Source organism: Tamandua tetradactyla, chromosome 5 (genome assembly GCF_023851605.1).
Source record: "Tamandua tetradactyla isolate mTamTet1 chromosome 5, mTamTet1.pri, whole genome shotgun sequence".
Taxonomy (NCBI): Eukaryota; Metazoa; Chordata; class Mammalia; order Pilosa; family Myrmecophagidae; genus Tamandua; species Tamandua tetradactyla.
This window is the reverse complement of record NC_135331.1, coordinates 168,016,498-168,036,312: the sequence shown is the minus strand read 5'-3', so window position 1 is coordinate 168,036,312 and position 19,815 is coordinate 168,016,498. Positions and strand designations below refer to the sequence as shown.

The window sequence follows — 19,815 nt, the reverse complement described above, 5'->3', positions numbered from 1 at the left end:
CTGCATTCTTTCTCGAGTTTCCGGGGGGAATGCATTTCCTGCATTTTCCAGCTTCTGGTAGCCTCCTGCATTCCTTGACTTGCACCCCCTTCCTCTACCTTCAAAGCACATCATCTAACCTCTGCTTCTGTCATCTTATCTCCTTTTTCTCCCGACCTTCTTGCTTCCCTTTTATAGGACCTTTGTGATTATATGGGGCCTACTAGGATAACCTTCCCATTTCAAGATCATTAACTTAATCACATTGTACAGATCCATTTGCCATGTAAGATAACATAGTCACAGGTTATGGAGATTAGGACATGAACATCTTCCGAAGGATCTTTATTCTGTCTCTCACAAGTGGCCATTCCCTTCAACTTATCTGCATACTTTTGTTAGTAGTCATGAACTTTTTCTAGCATTTACTTGAATCTCTACAAATGTTTTCATTATTTTTCTGTTCAGAGATTGTGTCTCTTCCATCTCTGTGTTGGAAAGTTTGACCTGTTTGATCCAACTGATCTTCTTTCAGTCACCTTCTTTCCATGGATGGTTGCTTTCTTTTTTGGATCCATGGGGTTCAAGTCTTTTGTTCAAATGCTTTAGGTGACAACAGTCCCCAAATTTTGAGAGGCAAAGTGACTTATCTTCCCATATGTTGGGAGTGTGGAAACTGAGAGTCTACTTCTTTGTGGCTGTGGTTTGGAACAAGCCCACTTCCCTAAATTTCTCATACTTGCCTAGTTTCAGGGTCACGGAGGACTCTCCTTCCCATACAGTTCCTTCTTGGGCTTTTGCTGGCCAATGAGACTAGGAGCACTCCTGGAGCTTTGGGTGGGAGTTGCAGAGAGCCACAGATCTCTGCAAGCAAAACTCCTCTTAGGACTTGCCGCCTTAAAATGCCAGTCCCTCTGAAGTTTGTCTTCAGGTGCTTATCCAGCCCATAGAGATAGAGAGCACTTAACAGTTTCCTTTACTGGGATCTCCATGAATACCAGCCACCAGCCCCAGAAGTTATTTAACACTAAGGAGGCGGTAGAGAAATGAAATGGAGCACATTCCGGTCACCATCCTTCCAGAATCTCTCGCTCCAAGACTCCTCACCCCACACCCAGTCTGCCACACACACTTCACACTCTGTTTCTAAACTTATTTAGGGATATTTCTGGGACAACGTAAGGGAAAACTGAAATTTAAAAATGTGCCATTGATACCAATTAGCTAAAAAACAAAATGACTGAAATGGACCAAGATTACAAAAGGCGCAAAGTACTAACAAAAAGAAAGAAGAAATGGCATGCTGAAGTTCTGTGAAAACAGAATCCAAGGAGAAATGCTTTAAAAAAAGAAAAATGGTAGCAGGAATTATGAATTTAGGAGGTATAGCAGTTATAAATCCTACATACCAAATAACAGTATCAAATGTGTATAAAGTAAAATCAGAAAATCCAGAGACTGTTACTATAGTACAATCTCATGGAGTCTTTCAGCTCTCAGAAATTGACAGATCAAGTAGACAAACAACATGGTAACAAGGATCTGAAAAACACCCTAAATAATCTGGCTATAATAGAAATAGAACTTTGTATACATAGAGAATGAATATTTTCTTTAATGCTCATGTAGTAGGCCACAAAAAAAATCACAATAATTTTTTTTGCATGGGCAGGCACTGGAAATCTAACCCGGGTCTTCAGCGTGGCAGGCGAGAACTCTGCCTGCTGAGCCACCATGGCCCACCCTACAATAAATTTTTAAAAGTAGAAATTTTACAGACCACATTCCCTGACCACAATGCAGTAAAACAAAAAATTAACCCCCAAAGGAATAGCATTTTCCCACTCCTCACAATACAAACACTTAAAATTTTCAAACTTATTTGTGTGTGTATATTTTCTAAATGCTAGTGAGTAAAATAAGAAAGCAGAAATAAAACTAGGCTATTTTAAAATGAATGAGAAAAATGAATGATAAAAGGTAATATAATAGAAGTATTCGTGGAGGATAATCTTATTTTTCACTTGGAAATGAATATGTATTTCATATGGTGGTTGATGTTTAAATCAAAGTATAAAGAAAATGCAAATATTAAATACATAAACTTAGTAAAATGAGAACATAAAATTATCTGAAGTGAATAAAAAAGAAAAATTAATGATCTAATTTCTGTTCCAAGTAAGGTAAGGTTTAAAACTGTACAAAAAAATAAATAAAAAATAAAAATAAATGAATGATAATAAATAGTCACATATGAAAGTTTTGTAGTATGAGGGAAGTAGAAATTAGGGTTATCGGATAAAATACACAATGTCCACTTAAATCTGAATTTCAGATCAATAATTTATTATGCATAGGCTGTACTAACATTTGATTTTTTGTGTGTGCAATCCTACATTAAATGCATTCATTGGGAAACAAGAAAGACTGGAAAAAATCAATCAATCAACTCAAGAACCTGGAGAAAAGCCCAACAAAACAAATCAAAAGAAACTAGGAGGAAGGAAATTAAAAACATAAAGTAATGAACTAAGAAAGCAAGACAAAATAAAAAGATTAGACCTCATTTTAAAAATTAAAAATTGTTTCACTGCCAAGAACAATAAAATAGACAAACTTCTGTCAAGTTAGATAAAATGAAACTAAAAGCAGTTGAAACAAAAATGGATATTGTTCTAGTTTGCTAGCTGCTGGAATGCAATATACCAGAAACGGAATGACTTTTAACAAGGGGAATTTAATAAGTTGCAAGTTTACAGTTCTAAGGCCTAGAAAATGTCCCGATTAAAACAAGTCTAAAGAAATGTCCAATCAAAGGCATCTAGGGAAAGATACCTTGGTTCAAGAAGGCTGATGAAGTTCAGGGTTTCTCTCTCAAGTGAGAAGGCACATGGCGAACACAGTCAGGGCTTCTCTCTCAGCTGGAAGGGCACATGGTGAACACGGCATCATCTGCTAGCTTTCTCTCCTGGCTTCCTATTTCATGAAGCTCCCCGGGAGGTATCTTCCTTCTTCATCTCCAAAGGTCGCTGGCTGGTGGACTCTCTGCTTCGTGGTGCTGCAGCATTCTCTGCTCTCTCTGAGTCTCTCTGAGTCTCCAAAATGTTTCCTCTTTTATAGGACTTCAGAAACTAATCAAGACCCACTCAAATGGGTGGAGACATGTCGTCACCTAATCCAGTTTAACAACCATTCTTAACTAAATCACATCAACCAGGGAGATGATCTCATTACAGTTTCAAACATACAGTATTGAATAGAGATTATTCTACCTTTAAGAAACGGGATTTATATCAAAACATGGCTTTTCTTAGGGGGCATATATCCTTTCAAACCAGCACAGATATATAATCAGATTTAAAAAAAGAGGGTTGTTTTAAGTTATATGAACTTTTTACTACTAAATTTGAAAGTCAAGATGAGAAGGATTTTACCCTAAGAAATCTGTTACTGCAGTTTTCTTAGGAAGAAAGATAAAAACTGAACAAAAATAATAGAATGAAGTAGTATGAGGATAGTTTAGTGGTAGAATTCTAGCCTACCATGTGGGAGACCTGGGTTCAATTCCTGGCCCATGCACTTTCCAAAAAGCAAAGAAACTGACAAAAACTAGCAAACAAACAAAAATTCAATAAATGGTGTTGTAATAATGGGATACGCACGTGGAAAAAGAATAAAATGTGACCCCACCATACAGCATGCAAAAACTAAAATACTGCTACTAATAATAATAGAATGAGGCGTGGGCATATGGGTCATTTCTAATATGTATTTGTTGATTCAATCGTTTCTTTGTTGTTTAAACTTGTTCACAGCATAGAAAAAGAAATATTTCCCAGCTCATTTTGAAGCTTGCATAACCCTGATAGAAAACTTGAATGAGGACGGCATAAGTGTAAATTAGCCTTATTTTTTGCACCTTTACAGAAATTTGTTCCTTATGTTTTATTTTGTGAAAAAGCATATTGTAGAACAATTATGTAAAATATTGTTCCATTTGTACTTCTAAACTACATTTATGGATAAATATATGCCTATTTTTGTGTCTATGTCAGTAGACGATTCTTAGAAAAAGGGTTTGGAAGGATACACATAAAACCTTTAAGAATGTTAATCTAGTATTAAAAAGTGAGGGGAGATTTTCACTCTTTATAGATTGTGATGTGTTTTGACTATTTTTACAATAAGCATGTATTTTATAACTTGGTTTTTTTTTAATGCACTTCTATTGCTTTAAACAAATTGCAAGGATCGTTAAAGGATTTTATGCATATTTTCTTTATCACAAATGAAATTGATTACACATTTTCAATTGAACAACATAAAATATTTACAGATTATCATTTGGTCATATACACACTTGATAGGAAACAAAGCAAATCCTGAGGCATCTCACATTTAATTCTCAATGAGTAAGAAGTTGTGACCCCAATTCAGCTTTTACTTTCCAGGGAAAAATATTATTTAAAAAACTAACCTCATATTGACCTTGTACCAGCACATCCTGTTTTGTTTGTTTTTTTTCATTTCACCTAAATCTATAGAGAGCTGGGAATACCTTCAATCCCTGTGCTGCTTATGAAAATAAGAAGCTTGAGATGTGAATTCAGACTGATATGAGAAACTAACTTCTAAAGTGAATTAAAATAGTGTAAGGTTTCTGGCCTTTGTGGTTTGTTTTAAAGTCATATTTTTTATGGGTGAATTATTGTTCATATGCATTAGACTTTTAATTCTTTCTTTAGTATGCATCAAAATACATTTTAATAACATTCTCCAAACTTTGGACCATACTTCTAGAATGAAGAGAAAATTAAAGAGAAGAGGAGGCATTTGGGAGATACAAAGCACTTTTGTCCAGTGGTTCTCAAAGAAAACTTCATCCTACAACCAGGTAACACAGAAGAAGCAGTGAAATATCGTGAAAAGGTCTACTATTTTTCCACTCCTGAGGCTAAAGAAAAGTTTTTGGAGCATCCTCAGGACTATGTGGCTCATGATGAACCATTAAAGGTGAAAGCAAATTCCTGTCCTAAATTTGTACTTCTCAGTTCTTTTTTAGGACTTATTTTCAACCACCGTCGTTTTACTTACTAGTGAAATCTCCAATCTAATATAACAATGGGAGTGAAAATAAATTGTCTCAATTCAAAGAACAACTTTTTGGAATATAACAAAAATTATCTATTTTGATTACTACTTATGATTTAGTCATACTAATAATATCTTTCTTTTCATCTGAAATAAAATGGTGAAGTTGAATTTACTGCTTACTGGATTAAGGGACAGCTAGGCTGGTTAGGCATTCTCTGAGCAGAGCAGTCAGATGGTCTTATATAGGAGTTTTTGGAAGTGTGGAACTCAGGGATTGCTGGGCTTTCAGAGGCAAAGAGGGTTGAGCGCATCTGTAGAAGTGTGATTACTCAGGTGAAGTGGGATTGCTCAGGTGAGGTGGGATTACTCAGGTGAGGTGTGATTACTCAGGTGAGATCGCAGTTGGTCGATTCACACTAGAGGCCTGGTTATTGGAGCTGAGCGCATTCCTGATCGGCTGGCTTTCAGAAACAAAGGGCTGCCACTGGTTGGTTGGATTGCAAAGGAATATTGCAAAGGAATATTCCAAGATGAGTTGTCCGTTAATTGATTAAATAAATTTAAACTAGTTCTGGGAGTTATTTGTTACTCTGGTTCTGGAACAGTCAGTCCTTTTCTAAGTTGTTTATTTACCATTGGAACAGATTTTTCTAACTTATTTTTTAAAAATACTTATTAAGAACACATTGTAGGGCGGGCCACGATGGCTCAGCAGGCAGATTTCTCGCTTGCCATGCTGGAGACCCAGGTTCAATTCCTGGTAGCTGCCCATGCAAAAAAAAAAAGAACACATTGTAGTCCCTAATGTAAATTATATACTATAGTTCATAGCACAGCTATAATAAAATTCTTTCATCAGTTCTAATGCAAAGTGTTAATAATAGGGGAAGCTGAGGGACGGAAGTATATGGGAACTCTGTATTTTCTGCATGACTTTTTTTGTAAACATACAAGTTCTCTAATTTAAAAATATGTATATATGTGTGTGTGTGTGTGTGTGCATATATAGATATAGATATGTATATAGAGAGAACACATTATGGTAATATTTTATTCATTTCTAAATATAAAGCCCACGTGTAATTCCACCAGATCTAGACAGGAGTTTTCATTTTTATGTTTTACTTTCCTATCTTCTTCCACACTCTTTTACTAGTGTATATAACATTTTGTAATCTGCTTTTTCACTTAACATTATATCATAGAAATGTTTATATATTTCTGCATAAATCTCATAATGCCTAATCATTTTGATGTAGAGTTTTAACATCTAATTCAATGTAGTGTGTACTTTTTGTCTGCCATGCCATATTCCACATGGTATTGTGGAAAACAAGGGGAATAGCAAGACAGGCTAAGAGGAGAGAAACTATAGCTAGAAGTAACAAAAGCAGACATATGGCCACAGTCCTTAAATGACCCTGCCACTGATATATCGGAGATTTTTAGTGAAGACACAATCACCCACATACCTCAATAGTCCCTATGGGCACCATATAGAAATTGAGGTTCATGAAAATGGTCCCATGGCAGGGGTCATATTTTATTCTTTTTCCATGTTAATATCCTGTTATTGCAGCACCATTTGTTGAATTTTTGTTTGTTTGGGAAGTACATGGGCTGGAAATCAAACCTGGGTCTCCTGCATGGCAGGTGAGAATTCTACCATTGAACTACCGTCACATCCCCTCATTGTAGCTTTTATAATATGATTTTACTGTTGTGGATATGAAATAATACTTGGGAAATCTTTAGTTATATCATTCTTCAATTATTCTTAATTTTTCTGAATAACTCTCTTGAATTATTTTATTAGTATAATTCCCTGAAATAAGATTCAAGATCTAGATATTTAAAAAATTACAATATATCATATTACTTTCCATAGTACCAATGTCTTCTAACAAGACATATAGAACATAATTTAAATCATCCTAGATAATGTGGACCATTTTCATGAGCCTCAATTTCTATATGGTGCCCGTATAGACAATTGAGGTATGTGGGTGATTGTGTCTTCACTAAAAATCTCCGATATATCAGTGGCAGGGTCATTTAAGGACTGTGGCCATATGTCTGCTTTTGTTACTGCTAGCTGTAGTTTCTCTCCTCTTAGCCTGTCTTGCTATTCCCCTTGTTTTCCACAATACCATGTGGGTAAGAGCCAGAAAGCCTGGTAGTGATTCCACAGGTATTCTGCAAAGCATAAAGCGCATAGGGTTTGTTCCAGCAGGTTTTGCTTTACTGCCTGGCTACCCTAGTGCCCTCTGAGTGAGTAGTTCCAGACAGCCTGTGCATCCGTGAGGTGTTAATCCAGCAGTCTTACCAAGGAAGGATTTAAAATGTGATCCAGATTTATCTGTGAAACTGGAGCTGTGTAATTTCATAATGGTTCTGAGGTTTTCTTCTCCACTGAAGTTCTATTTTTCATTGTTTAATTTTCTCAAAATAGTAACTGTACATGTTAAAATATCAAATAGCAAAACAATACTATGAAAAAAAAGGTAAAATTCCCCCCTGCCACCCTATTTCCATTCCAAGTGCAATATCTTTTAACTGCTTCTGTTTTTATTTTTTCCCATTACTATAATTACATGCTTCTCTATCCATTTCTTGATATATCAACTCGAGACAATATCATATGACTTTCTGAGATGAAAAGTAAAGATTTAGCTTTCTTATGCTCCTCACTCTTTCTCAGAGTTTTCTATTTGTTTCATTTTTAATTTCTTTGTTGGCAACCTTTATAACATAAAGATAATCCTTAGTTTTAGGTTATTTTCATATTTATTGTTAATAGTATCTCTTTATTGCTCCTCTTAGTAAATTGAAATATGAGCCTCCCTACTCTTTTGCCTGACTCTTCCTTCCTCATTAATATATATTTATTTGTACTTTTATGTTGCTATGGTTGTTAACATTTGCATTTTGTCCTATAGCCAACCCAGTCTTCTGTACTTTGCCCCTAAATTGACTTAAAAAAATGTGAAGTCAATAAACTATTTTTAGTATGCAAAATCCCAGGCCAAGCTGTATGTTAATATTCTATTTCTTTATAGATCCGATAGCATGACCTTGGACACTAAAATGAAAATATATCTACATGCAATTTCACATTGCATTTTTTTGTTTCTTACATACCTCCCTTTTTCAAATTGTCAAGATTTCACAAGCTTTAAAACATACCATCTGTTCTGCTGAGCCCCATGTTCTGCCAGAGCCTCCTGCCCAGAATCCTCCGTCCTCTTGCTCCAGCTGCCATCCTGGCAACCCCCTTCACTAATTTCCTCTATTTGATTCACTGAGTCCAGGATTATGTAGGGCTCTTTTGGATTCTAATAAAACTAATAAAGTTCCCAAACTAGCTTAACTAAAAAGATACTAAAAATTATAACGGTAGGATTGACTTTAGGTGTGGCTTCATGCCCATCTCTTAACTCTCGCCATCTTAGTTCTGTTTTCTCTGGGTTTGTATTTTCTGATAGTTTACACTCCTTGTGGGAAAAAGGCAGCAGCAGCTCCAGTCCTTAAATCTTTTCATTCTCAAGTCCAACAAAAAAAGGATGTGAACCTTTTTTTCGAAAAACTTCAACCAGAGTATTATCAAACCGATCACACTGGCCCAAAGAATGTGACGCACCAATGAGCTTGGCTTGTCACATGCCCAGTTCTTGAACTACTGATGGAATCAGTTTCATGGGAAGTATACATACCCGTGTTTTGCCGAAACACATCCTCATATATGAAAATGTCATTATTGAGTTCTCATACAGATAGTTTCTACAGGCATAGATTTCCAGATTGAAAATCATTTTCCTTTCAGAATATTCCAGATCTTGCTTTATTATGTGCTTGCCTCCGTTGTTTCTAGGGTAATTATCACTTTTAAAAATAAAGTAATCTTTATTTTTAATATCAGAAAGCTCTTAAATTCTTCTGGCCATTCTTTTTTTTTTTTTTTCATTGTACAAGATTCATAACACTTGTTTAACCTGCATGTTCTTCATATTGGGAAATTCTAGAGTTTCACAGTACTTTTATCGAACTTCAACAATCACAGTTTTAATATCTGAGAGTTTTTTTCTTTTATCAAATATCCCTCTCTCTCTCTTTTTTTTTTTAAGACTTACTGTCTTCTTAAGCCTCATATTTTAATTTCCCTGGTATACTTTTTCTTGGCATTGTTATTCATTTCCCTGAACATTTCCTTCACAAAGACGTAGAGGTGATACTTCCCTCTGCTGCTCACGGTTCATTGTTTCCCCTTCCCCTTGCAAAAACTCCAGTTCCTTTGAGGTTCATACTATCCAGATAAACCTCCATCTACCCCCACCCCCTTGCTATCATCTACCAATTTCATAGACACTTCCCATCATTCACAGAAGACTTAAGTTGCCACTTCATCCCAACCCTCATCGTTGTTCTTGGCAATCTCAACACCCAGTGGATGATCCATTTACAACTAGGGATTCTCTTGCTTTGAGCCTCCTGGTCTCCAACATGGGATCATAGACATTAATGAAGAGGCTTCTGGGGATTCATTGTATTGGGCTTTTTTTTTCCAGTAGGAAGATTTTTTTTTATTATGTTAAGAAAGTATCTTTCTGTTTTTTATTAATCAAAGCTTTTAAAAAAACTAAATATTTAATTTTATTAAATGCTCTTTGGTATATGATGTCAAGATGATCTATGGTTGTTGACCCCTCAGGATATATTACTTGATGTCCTAAATGTGTACTATCCCTGAGTTTGAGAAATGATCATTCCTACTCGGTTTTAGGTAGAGAAATTTAATAAGTCTTATATTTTCTCAAAATATCCTTTTCTTTACTCTCCCTCTGCCTCAATGTCTCCTTGATCTCTCCCCTCCACCTACCACCTCCCTATCTTATGACAGGCTCCGCCATTAAGATTATGTCTTCTGGGTCCCCATGGCTCTGGCAAAACTGTATGTGGAAGACAACTGGCAGAAAATTTGGGCATTTTTCATATTCAGTTTGAAGAATTTCTTCAAGAAAAATTAATGCTCAAAATTGAAAAGAAAATTGGACCTGAATTCGATGACGATTCTGATGAAGAACAATCCACAAAACACGAACTTGAAGAGCTGGCAATTCAGGCCAATGTTAAGATTGAGGAAGAAAATACAAAGAAGCAGGTAGCGCTGTTAGAACACTCTTTAAACAAGTAGATGGTTGTGCTTGCTGGTGTTATTTTGGCAAGGTAGACTATAAGTAGTATAAAACTCTGTACAGTTTAAGAAGAAAAAAGCCCAGAAAAAGCATTTGAGTTGTCCTCCCCATATGTTAAATACTAATCTTATTGCCCATCTAAAATATAAATACTGAGTTTCGTATGACTCCAATAAAAATCAGAAAAGCTTCCCCTGGCAAGGCTGTTGGATAGGATTTATTGGGGACTGTGTTATTTGAGATGTCTAACCTAGAATATGAGGTTTTTCATTAAGGTAGACCTGTAAAATATTGTGAAAATCTCCCCCAGTGTCTATAGAGATTCCCAAATTTAGTTCCTAATGATGCCTCATAAAAAAGTTTTTAATACATCCTTTAGAGGATTTCTATCTGGAGTTGTGGAAAAAAAGTTCCTAATTCTAACTAACTTTTTAACCATTTTTGATATAGCTAGCCTTTTTTCTCTCAAATGATTCCCCGAAAATGGGCCCAGGTATAGTTAGTTTTGTTCAGTGCTTGTGAATAAGGTTGAAGCAGGGCTGAATAGTGACATGTGGCATCCTGACAAGTAATGTGACATCCCTTCAAACACAATCCCTTTAAATACATGTTCCACTTTTATTTAGTGGAGACAGAAACTGAAATTCTATTAAATTTTTTAAATGTATATGGATGCAGATTTTAAAATTCAACAGATCTAGATTTTAAAATGCAACAGAATATTTTCTGCTTTTTTTTGTTTGTTTGTTTCAGTATTCTCTTGCAGCTTTCTGAATCATGTAATACCTCAGTACGCATATTAAGAGATTTTATTTTTACCATGATGCTCAGAGTTTTGAATGACAAAAATACTCGGTGGAAATAGTTATAATCTAGTAAAACCTGTTGTGTTTTAATATCCATTCAAAGATTATCCTACTTCAGTACCCTATCTCAGAGCTTGACCTGAATAAATTATCAAATGTTTTCTATTTATTCCTTTGTTGCTTTAATCCCCCTTACAGATTGTATTCCAGTGCCTGCCTAGCTGACCCATCTCTTACACAAGATCTAGTTTGGAAAGATAATACTGTATAATTTTAAGACAGACAACAAGAATCAGTAAGCTTTATAGGTGCATGGCATAGATTGAACAAGTTTTTATCAACAAGTAAAGAGACAGATGCCCTTAAGCTGTGTATGAAAAACAGTCATTCTCATCATTAGTAATTCCTCTTAATTATAATGATAAAATTCACTATTTATAACCACATTAAACATTGGTTAAAAAAAAGAACACCAAATTAAAAATTTTTAAATATAAACCACACTAGAAAAACAGAAAAACACGCTAGAAAAAAAACTGAGAAAAGCAGCAGGTCCCTTCTTAGGCAATATAGAGTTGTTTATTAAGATAGAGGGTTTTTTAATCTTTGTTTTCTGATTTTTTTTTTTTTTTTTTTTTAGCGTCCAGAAGTACAACTTACGGAAGAAGAAGAAACAATCAAATCTAATCTCACAGATAATGAGCCTTTGTCTCCAGAAGTTCTTGAAGTAATTCTTTCTGAGTGGTGGCTTAAGGAACCAATACGGTATCTTAATTTATATAAGATTATTCATTTACTGATTTTTATTGGCTTTATTCTTAAAAGTTAAAAAATATTATTTAACATGTTTAAGAACTTTCTCCTCTTAGTTCCTTTACTTTCATGTAAACTAATGGTTCTCACTTGGGCTACACATTTAAAATATGTAGGAACTTTTAACAAATAATGATCGCTAGACCTCACCCCAAACAACTGAATCAGGCTCTCTGGGGAGGTGAGGTTGGGACCCACGTGTTGGAATCACCCCAGGTAGTTCTGAGGTGCAGTCGTGGTTGAGAACTCCAGTTGTAAACCCTGTTCCCTAATAATTTGCTGGACTCCTTTCTCCTGTCACCTCTAAACAATCACAATTAAAGCCACTTCATGGCTATCCATAGTGTTTAACCTTTTACCAAATGCCAGATGCAACCCTGACCCCAGCAGGACAAAATTTAAGAATCTCCAGGTCACTAGAGTTCAAAACTTTACTTTATTCCTAACCAGAACCTTTGCATTGTTATCCACCTAAAAGTTTGGTGGTGCCAAGATTGAGTTTTGGGTCAAACAGAAATCTTCATATGTACTCCCTTCTCTAGGGGAAAACTAAGCCCAGGAACAGTGGAGACTCATGGGAAGGCAGGAAAGACTAGAGTGGGCCAGAGTCACTCAGAGGATTTATCAGGAACCATGGGGGATATTGCGAACAGCAAGGGGTGAGAGGTACAATTTCATTTTTGAGGAAGAAATATTTGCATGTGATTTTAACTCAGAACTTTCAGTGAAGTATGTAATGGAATGTAAGTCCCTCTCCCTACCATATCTCCCAACTTCCTAGTTCCACTCTTCAGCAGAAATCAATGTTACTAGTTAGAGCAAATATTTCTGGAGATATTCTAAACGTATACAAACATGAATGTATTTAGTCACCTTTGTCTTATAGTCTTCTGCATCTTGCTTTTTTATTTGATATATCAATAAAGATCATTCCATAGCAGTACATATACAGCTTTTGCATTCTTGTTAATGGCTGTATAGTATTTCATTGACTGTACCCATGATAGTTTATTTATCCCGTCTCCTATTGGTACACAGCAGGGTTATTTTTAGTATTTGCCATTACAAGCTATGATGCAATGAATTTTCTTATACATACACAATTTCGTCTGCATGAGACTGTAAGTTACCAATTTATTCTGTAGTTAAGTTTTGAGGAGGTAGTTAGTATCAGAATTCACAAAGTTCAATTACCTCTTCCCCCACTTCCATAATCCCACAGAAACTTTGGGAAAGAGAGAAAACAGGGTCAGATTGAGCAAATCAAATCAGGGAAAACACAACTGTTTATAAACCTGGATAAAATGAAAGCTGCTGTGATGGAAGGAGGTGTGCTTCTTGATGGACCCCTAAGAAACTCTACACTTTCAGGATCAAGGGCAGGGAACTGCAATGGACAAAGGAGTGGTCATTGGACGATTGCCTGAAGAAGTGCTTTCCAATATTTATCATATCTTTACACACACAGAGACACACACAAAATGGTTTTATTTTGTAGCTCAGTGAGGTAAAGTTGACCCATTTAACTTTCACAGCAATCCAGTGAGATAGGTACTATCCTAATTCCCATTTTACTGGTGAGGAAATGGAAGCATGAGGTCACTCACCCAAGGTCATGTAGCTAGTGAGTGGCAGACTCCCCTCATGAGTTCCTGTTCCTAGGAACAGGAAGTGCTGACTCTCAGATTTTGAGTTTGGGCTCAGACAAAGAAAGTGCTCAATAACCAGGTGCTGTGAAAAGGAATTTTGACTTACTTTTACTATCTAATTATGTGCTTTCTATTTGTCCCTCTTGTTCTCCTTTTCTGTCTTTCCTTGCCTTCTTTTTACTTATTCCATTTATTTCCTTCTATTAATTTGCATGCAATTGTCTCATTCTGTTTTTATTCTTTTAGTGATTAGACTTTTCATACTTATTATCAAAGTCTAAAATTTATCAGTACATTTACCTTTCTCCTGAACCACCCAAGGTCCTGAGAGTATTTCATTTCTGTCACTTGGCTCCCAAGTTATATGCTATGTTTTAACTCCATCTCATTATTAAGTCCCTGAACAGAGTCCATTGCTCCCGCATACTTAATACTTTCTTTGCTCTTCATTTCTTCTTGCATCTCAGACCTTCCATCTGGAATCACTTTTCTTCTACCTGAAGTGACATTTCCTTTTAGTGAAGTTCTGCTGATGGCAAAGTTCTTAATTTTTATTTGATTGAAAATGCCTTTAGTTCATCTTTCATCCTTGAAAGATATTTTCACTGAGTATAAACTTTTAGGATGATCGTTCTTTCTCTTAACACATTGAATGGTGTATAGCATAGTGGTAAAGAGTATAGATTCCAATCAGATTGCATATATTTGAACCTCAGATTCTCTATTTACTAGTTGTTTCACCTCAGACCAGTTACTTAAATTCTATGATGAGTTCCCTTATTGCCAAAATGAAATAAGAGTTTCTGTTCCATAGGGTTGTTTCAGAATGAAATAAATTATGAATAAAATACAGTAGAGCAGTAACTAGCATACAGTACCATGCAAGTATTTGCTATTATCAGTATTGCAAATATCATTTCTTCTGAAATGACATTTTTGGTATTGAAAAGCCAGCTGTTGGTCTAACTCTAAAGGTAACTACCTATTTTCTCTGGCAGCTGCTCAGACATTGTTTTCATTTTTGATAGTCTGCAGGTCATTAAGATGGATTTTCTTTAATTTATCCTGCTGGGGATTTGTTGGACTTAGATCTGCGGATTGTGTCTTTTTTTAGTTCTAGAACGTTTTTGATCATTCTCTCTTCAACTAGTGCCTTTGCGCAATCCTCTCCTTTCCTTCTAGAACTCTGAGCAGAACTTACATGTCTTTTAACCTTTCTCTTACATATTTTCCACATTTTATTCTCCATACAAATCTGAATAATTTTCTCACTCTTTAAATTCATGTATTCTCTCTTCTGCTGTGTTCAATCTGTTAGCACCGTCCACTGTGTTTTTAATATCAGTTATTATATGTTTCATGTCTAGAACCTCTGATACAAATCTGCTTTCTCTTTACTTGTATGTTCTAACTTCTTTGTTATTTCTTGGAACAGATTTTAAATACTCTATGTCTGATAATTCCATTATATCTAAAGTTTCTGAGGGTCTGATTCCATTATCTGTTGTTCTTACTGGTTCTCACTCATAGTCCCTTATTTTCTTATATGGCAGACATCATAAGCACTATCAATCTAGGTCCATTTTAAACTAATTTTTGGCTTGAGTGTTTGTGTGTGTGTGCAACCCAGGTGGTATGAATTTGGGCTGTAAGCCCATATGAAGTCCAGCTAGTTGTTATGAATTACATCAGTTTCCTAGGCCTACCATAACAAAGATACACAAAATGAGTGGCTTAAAACTATACAAATTTATTTTCTTACAGTTCTAGAGAGAAATAAAAAAATGAAGGTGTTGCAGGGCCATGCTCCCTCTGAAGACCCTAGAGAAATTCTTCCTTGCTTCTTCAAAGCTAGTGGTAGTAGCCAGTAGTCCTTGGCAACTCTTGGGCTTGCAGCTGTATCACTCCAATCTCTGCCTCTATTGGCATTGTCTCTGTCTACTCTGTGTCCAAATTCCCTCTTCTTATGAAGACACCAGATGTACCGGACCAAGGCCCACTGTAATCCAGTGTGACCATATCTTAACTTGACTGCATCTTCAAATGCCCTACTTCCAAATAAGTTCATATTCTGAAGTTCTCAATGGTCTTGTTGGGGAGACATTATTCAACCCAGTATGCAGAATATCAAAAGAAATTTTCCTCTTTCACTTATCACCAAAATGTGGAGTCTTCCATCCAAAACCTAGGAATGGGATGGTAATGTTTCTGGGTCATCCTTTCCTGTAGTATAGCCTTTTGGACTCCCAATTTGGGGGGTTCTTTTGTTAGAATTCTCACTTTGAGTGGGCTCTTGACTTTGTCCTCTGAACCCTGCAAGACCCCAGAAACTGATGCTCAAGCTCACCTAGTTTAGCAAATCCCCTCAGGGAGAAACCCAACTCCAGAACTCCTCTCACCTCTCTGGGTACTCTCTTTCACTTAGTCCCTTGCCTGAGGGAGTGAGTGAATGAGCAAGGTTATTAGTCACCAACTTTATTTTTAATTTCTTGCTTTCTAAATTAGATCAATAGTTGTATAGGAAATGTAGGCAGGCTACCTGCTGCTACATAGTCATAGATTGTTCTTTATTACTTTAGCTCCTGGCGTCACACTATATATTTAAAAAATCATGTGGATTAAAGAATTAAGAGTAAAAAATGTAGTCAAAATCTAAAGAAAATATCTGACTATTATGCAACCATTAGAATTTGTTATAATGAATTTATAGCGTGAGAAATGATTTTTAGAATGTTAAGTAAAAAGAAGATGCAAAACTCTATATAATATGGGCACATGAAAAATCATCTGGAAAGAAATAAACCCAAATGTCAATAATCTCAGGGATATGGGATTCTGGATAAGTTTGGCTTTTGTCACACTTTTCTCTAATTTTCAATTTTTCTATAGTGAGTGTTCTTATAATCAGGAAAATTTTGACATATTTTGAAGGCTATTGCATTGGTCCTAGAGAGCTATAACCAAGGCCTGAGAACTGAGGTGGTAATTGTTGAAATGGAAATGTGGGTACAAAGAAGGACATAGCTATAATATGTAAGGAGCAAGACAGAGCAAAAAGAAAGAACCACATGTCCGAAGTTTGATACTTGAATACTAATGAGTCGGAAGGAAGAGCAGTTTGGAAGGGTAACACTGAGTATGATTTTTGACAAGCTGCATATGGAATTCCTGAAGGGCATCCACGTGGATAAATTAAACAGCTTTTGAAAATTCAGGATCAAAACTCAAAAGAGAATTTGAGTGTAGAGATAAAGATTTGGAGGTCCTTGATAAAGAAGTGACAGCTAGCACAGTAGGAATGGAATTCCTTCTTACAGAAGAAACTATACAGAGAATGTCTCTAACGAAAAGGACACATATACATGGAAACTGGCCCATTTAACAAAAAAGGAAAACTAACATTTTTGAATGCCATTGCAGAAACTGCCAAATGTTCAGGAAAATTCTGTTTATAGTAAGAAAGCAATATATTTAAATATTAGTATTTTTATAAGCCAAATTTTAGATAAGATAAGCTCTCACTCAGATAGGGACCAATATTGACTCTGTTCAACTAAGCAAAGCCAAGTTCTCAAGGTCTGAGTGCTTCATTATACTCCCTCGTAAAAATGTGTTGACATCACAGTTGTTTTCATGATCCTTGAAATTTCATCATATTTGGGCAAGATTTGGCAACCCCATTTGAATATAAGCCTCTTTCACACATGAACCATGATGCATACATTAATAATTGTCATTGGTTACAAGGAGACCCAGGGAAGAGGGTATGAACTGTCTCATGAAAGGAAGCCTAATTAGAAGAAAAACTATTAAGGGTGGTTAGGCCAAGTGTACTCTTTACATAAAGGGTGGCACGTTCATTACACTTGACAGTCCTCTGAGCAGAGAACTTATTTCTCTTCCCTATGATCTTTTTACAGCTTTTAGTAAGCTTCTAATAATAGTAACTCTCTGTAAGCTGATTGGTTATAATTTTATATTATAAATATAAAACATCATAATTTTAATCATTTGGGAGAAGAAACACCACGTATACACCAGTAGAAATATTAGGAGAAATAAAGCATACTACTTTATTTCTTTTTATAAGTTTATAAAAAGTAAACTTTTTAAACAATTCATGTACATCCTACATAAAGTTGAGATTTATCTATACATTTGCATTTTTAAATCTTATATGTACTCCATAACATTTTAAACACATTATGAAAATTTCCACCTAGTTCCACAGGTTTTATACTAGATGGTTTCCCACGATACCCTGAGGAGGCCCAATTTCTGTGGGAGCGTGGATTTTGCCCAGATGCTGCTGTTTTTTTACAAGTTGAAGATCAAGATATTTCTGATCGCCTTCTTCCTGCCCAAATTGAAAAGTGGAAACTAAAACAAAAGAAGAAATTAGAAAGAAAAAAACTCATCAAAGACTTGAGGACAAAAATAAAGGTATATATTATTGACAGACTAGTAAAACATATGGATTAAAAATAAATAATAGAGGAAGCAAATGTTAAAATAAATTTAATAGATTGAAATGCTAGTGATCAATGAAAGGCAGAGGTAAGGGGTATGGAATATATGAATTTTTTTGTTTTCTTTTTATTTCTTTTTCTGAGTTGATGCAAATGTTCTAAGAAATGACCATGATGATGAATATACAACTATGTGATGATATTGTGAGTTATTGATTATATAACAAGAACAGAATGATCATATGGTAAGAATGTTTGTGTTTGTATGTGGTTATGTATCATAAATAAAAAATAATTAAAAAATAAATAAAATAAATAAAGGTATATAGCTGGTGAAAATGCATGGAGATAAATTTTTTCAGCATCCATTTTAAATTATAAAATGGTCTTTATAAAAATACAGTTTTTTGATTCTAATGCCATAGTCAATATAAAGGCATTTTTCTTCAATTATTAAGACTATAATTAAAGACTTAAAAATTATTTGAGGACTTTGTGATTGTCACAGTATTAATGTTTCTCTCTCCAGGGCAAATAAAATAATTGATAGTGATAGTGGAGATATCCTTCTACCAGAAACAGAAGCAAAGTGGAAGAATCAACAAGTGGGGCAGGACTTGATATACAGAGAATGAATTTTCAGTGGCATTTTCCACTAGGTCCTGAAATAATGGCACCATCCATCAAGGCTGTGTTAGCTTCAGAATATCTTTTCTAAATTTGTATTCTGAGAAGTATACCATAAAACATTCAAAAACTTTATAGAGAACCCAGCAATTCCACTCTTAGGAATCTACCCAAGAGAAATGAAAACATATGTCCATGCAAACACTTGTACATGAATATTCATAACAGTGTTATTCATAACAGTCTAAAAGTGGAAACAACTCAAATGTCCATCAACTCATGAACAGATTAACAAAACATGGTATATTCATACAATAGAATACTACTCAGCATTTAAAAAGAAAGAGCACAATATGAATGAATATCAAAATCATTATGCTGAGTAAAAGAAGCCAGGCAAAAAAAAAAACAGAGCACATATTTTATGTTTCCATTTAGATGACATGTCCCAAAAAGACAAATCTATAAATTTGGTACTGGGATAGAAAGTTGAGAACTTTTGAATCTGAAAATAGTAAGATCAATTTGGGACTTGGGGCTGGGGTGGAAAGAACAGAGCTTTTGTTCCTGGAAATAGGAAGATCAATTTGGGACATGAGAGCAATTTTAAATATTTGACGGGCTTTCATACTAAAGAGAGTTTGTACTTATTCCATGTGGCCCCAAGGGAAAGAACTTCAGTAGGTAGGAAGAAGCTTCAGGGAGATGGATTTCATTATTTGTCAGAGTTTTCAAAAGAACCAAGATAGTAGGCAGTGAGCTCCATGTCAATAAATAAAAAATTAGAGTGGGTGAACATTAGGTAGGGATAGTATAGAAGAAATATGCTACAGAGCTTATCAGTTAATTTCAATTGTGAGATACCATGATTTAAATTATTTAATACGTTCTCACAGCTCAGTACTTATTAAATTATAGACAAAGTGTTAGAAACATGAAGCTCTTCTTTCACTGTTCAGACAAACTTGTCAAATTCTTTTTCACTTTGGAATTGGCCAGAGGAAATCCCTTTCAGGCTGTTGTCATCTGTCCCTCAGCTCCAATACACTAAGGTCACATTTCCCAGGCCTTAGAATACAAAATCAAGCCATCAGAGAACTCTGGAGGCAAGGAGAGATGTGGGAGGATGCCCGCATTCACACTGCTCTTGATGACATCCTTCCCTTTTCTGTTACCTTATCTCTCT

General features: G+C 35.3%; 1 protein-coding gene across 6 annotated transcripts in view; it reads left to right on the top strand.

The window, feature by feature from the left end:
* AK9 (adenylate kinase 9) overlaps window positions 1-19,815 on the top strand; it is a 193,565-nt gene that overhangs the window by 123,203 nt on the left and 50,547 nt on the right. For all 6 annotated transcript variants that reach the window (XM_077162638.1, XM_077162637.1, XM_077162635.1 and 3 more), the window contains 4 exons: window positions 4,780-4,992; window positions 9,971-10,231; window positions 11,712-11,836; window positions 17,757-17,976. In XM_077162638.1, the coding sequence (XP_077018753.1) occupies window positions 4,780-4,992; window positions 9,971-10,231; window positions 11,712-11,836; window positions 17,757-17,976 (819 nt within the window). The remainder of the gene's footprint in view (window positions 1-4,779; window positions 4,993-9,970; window positions 10,232-11,711; window positions 11,837-17,756; window positions 17,977-19,815) is intronic.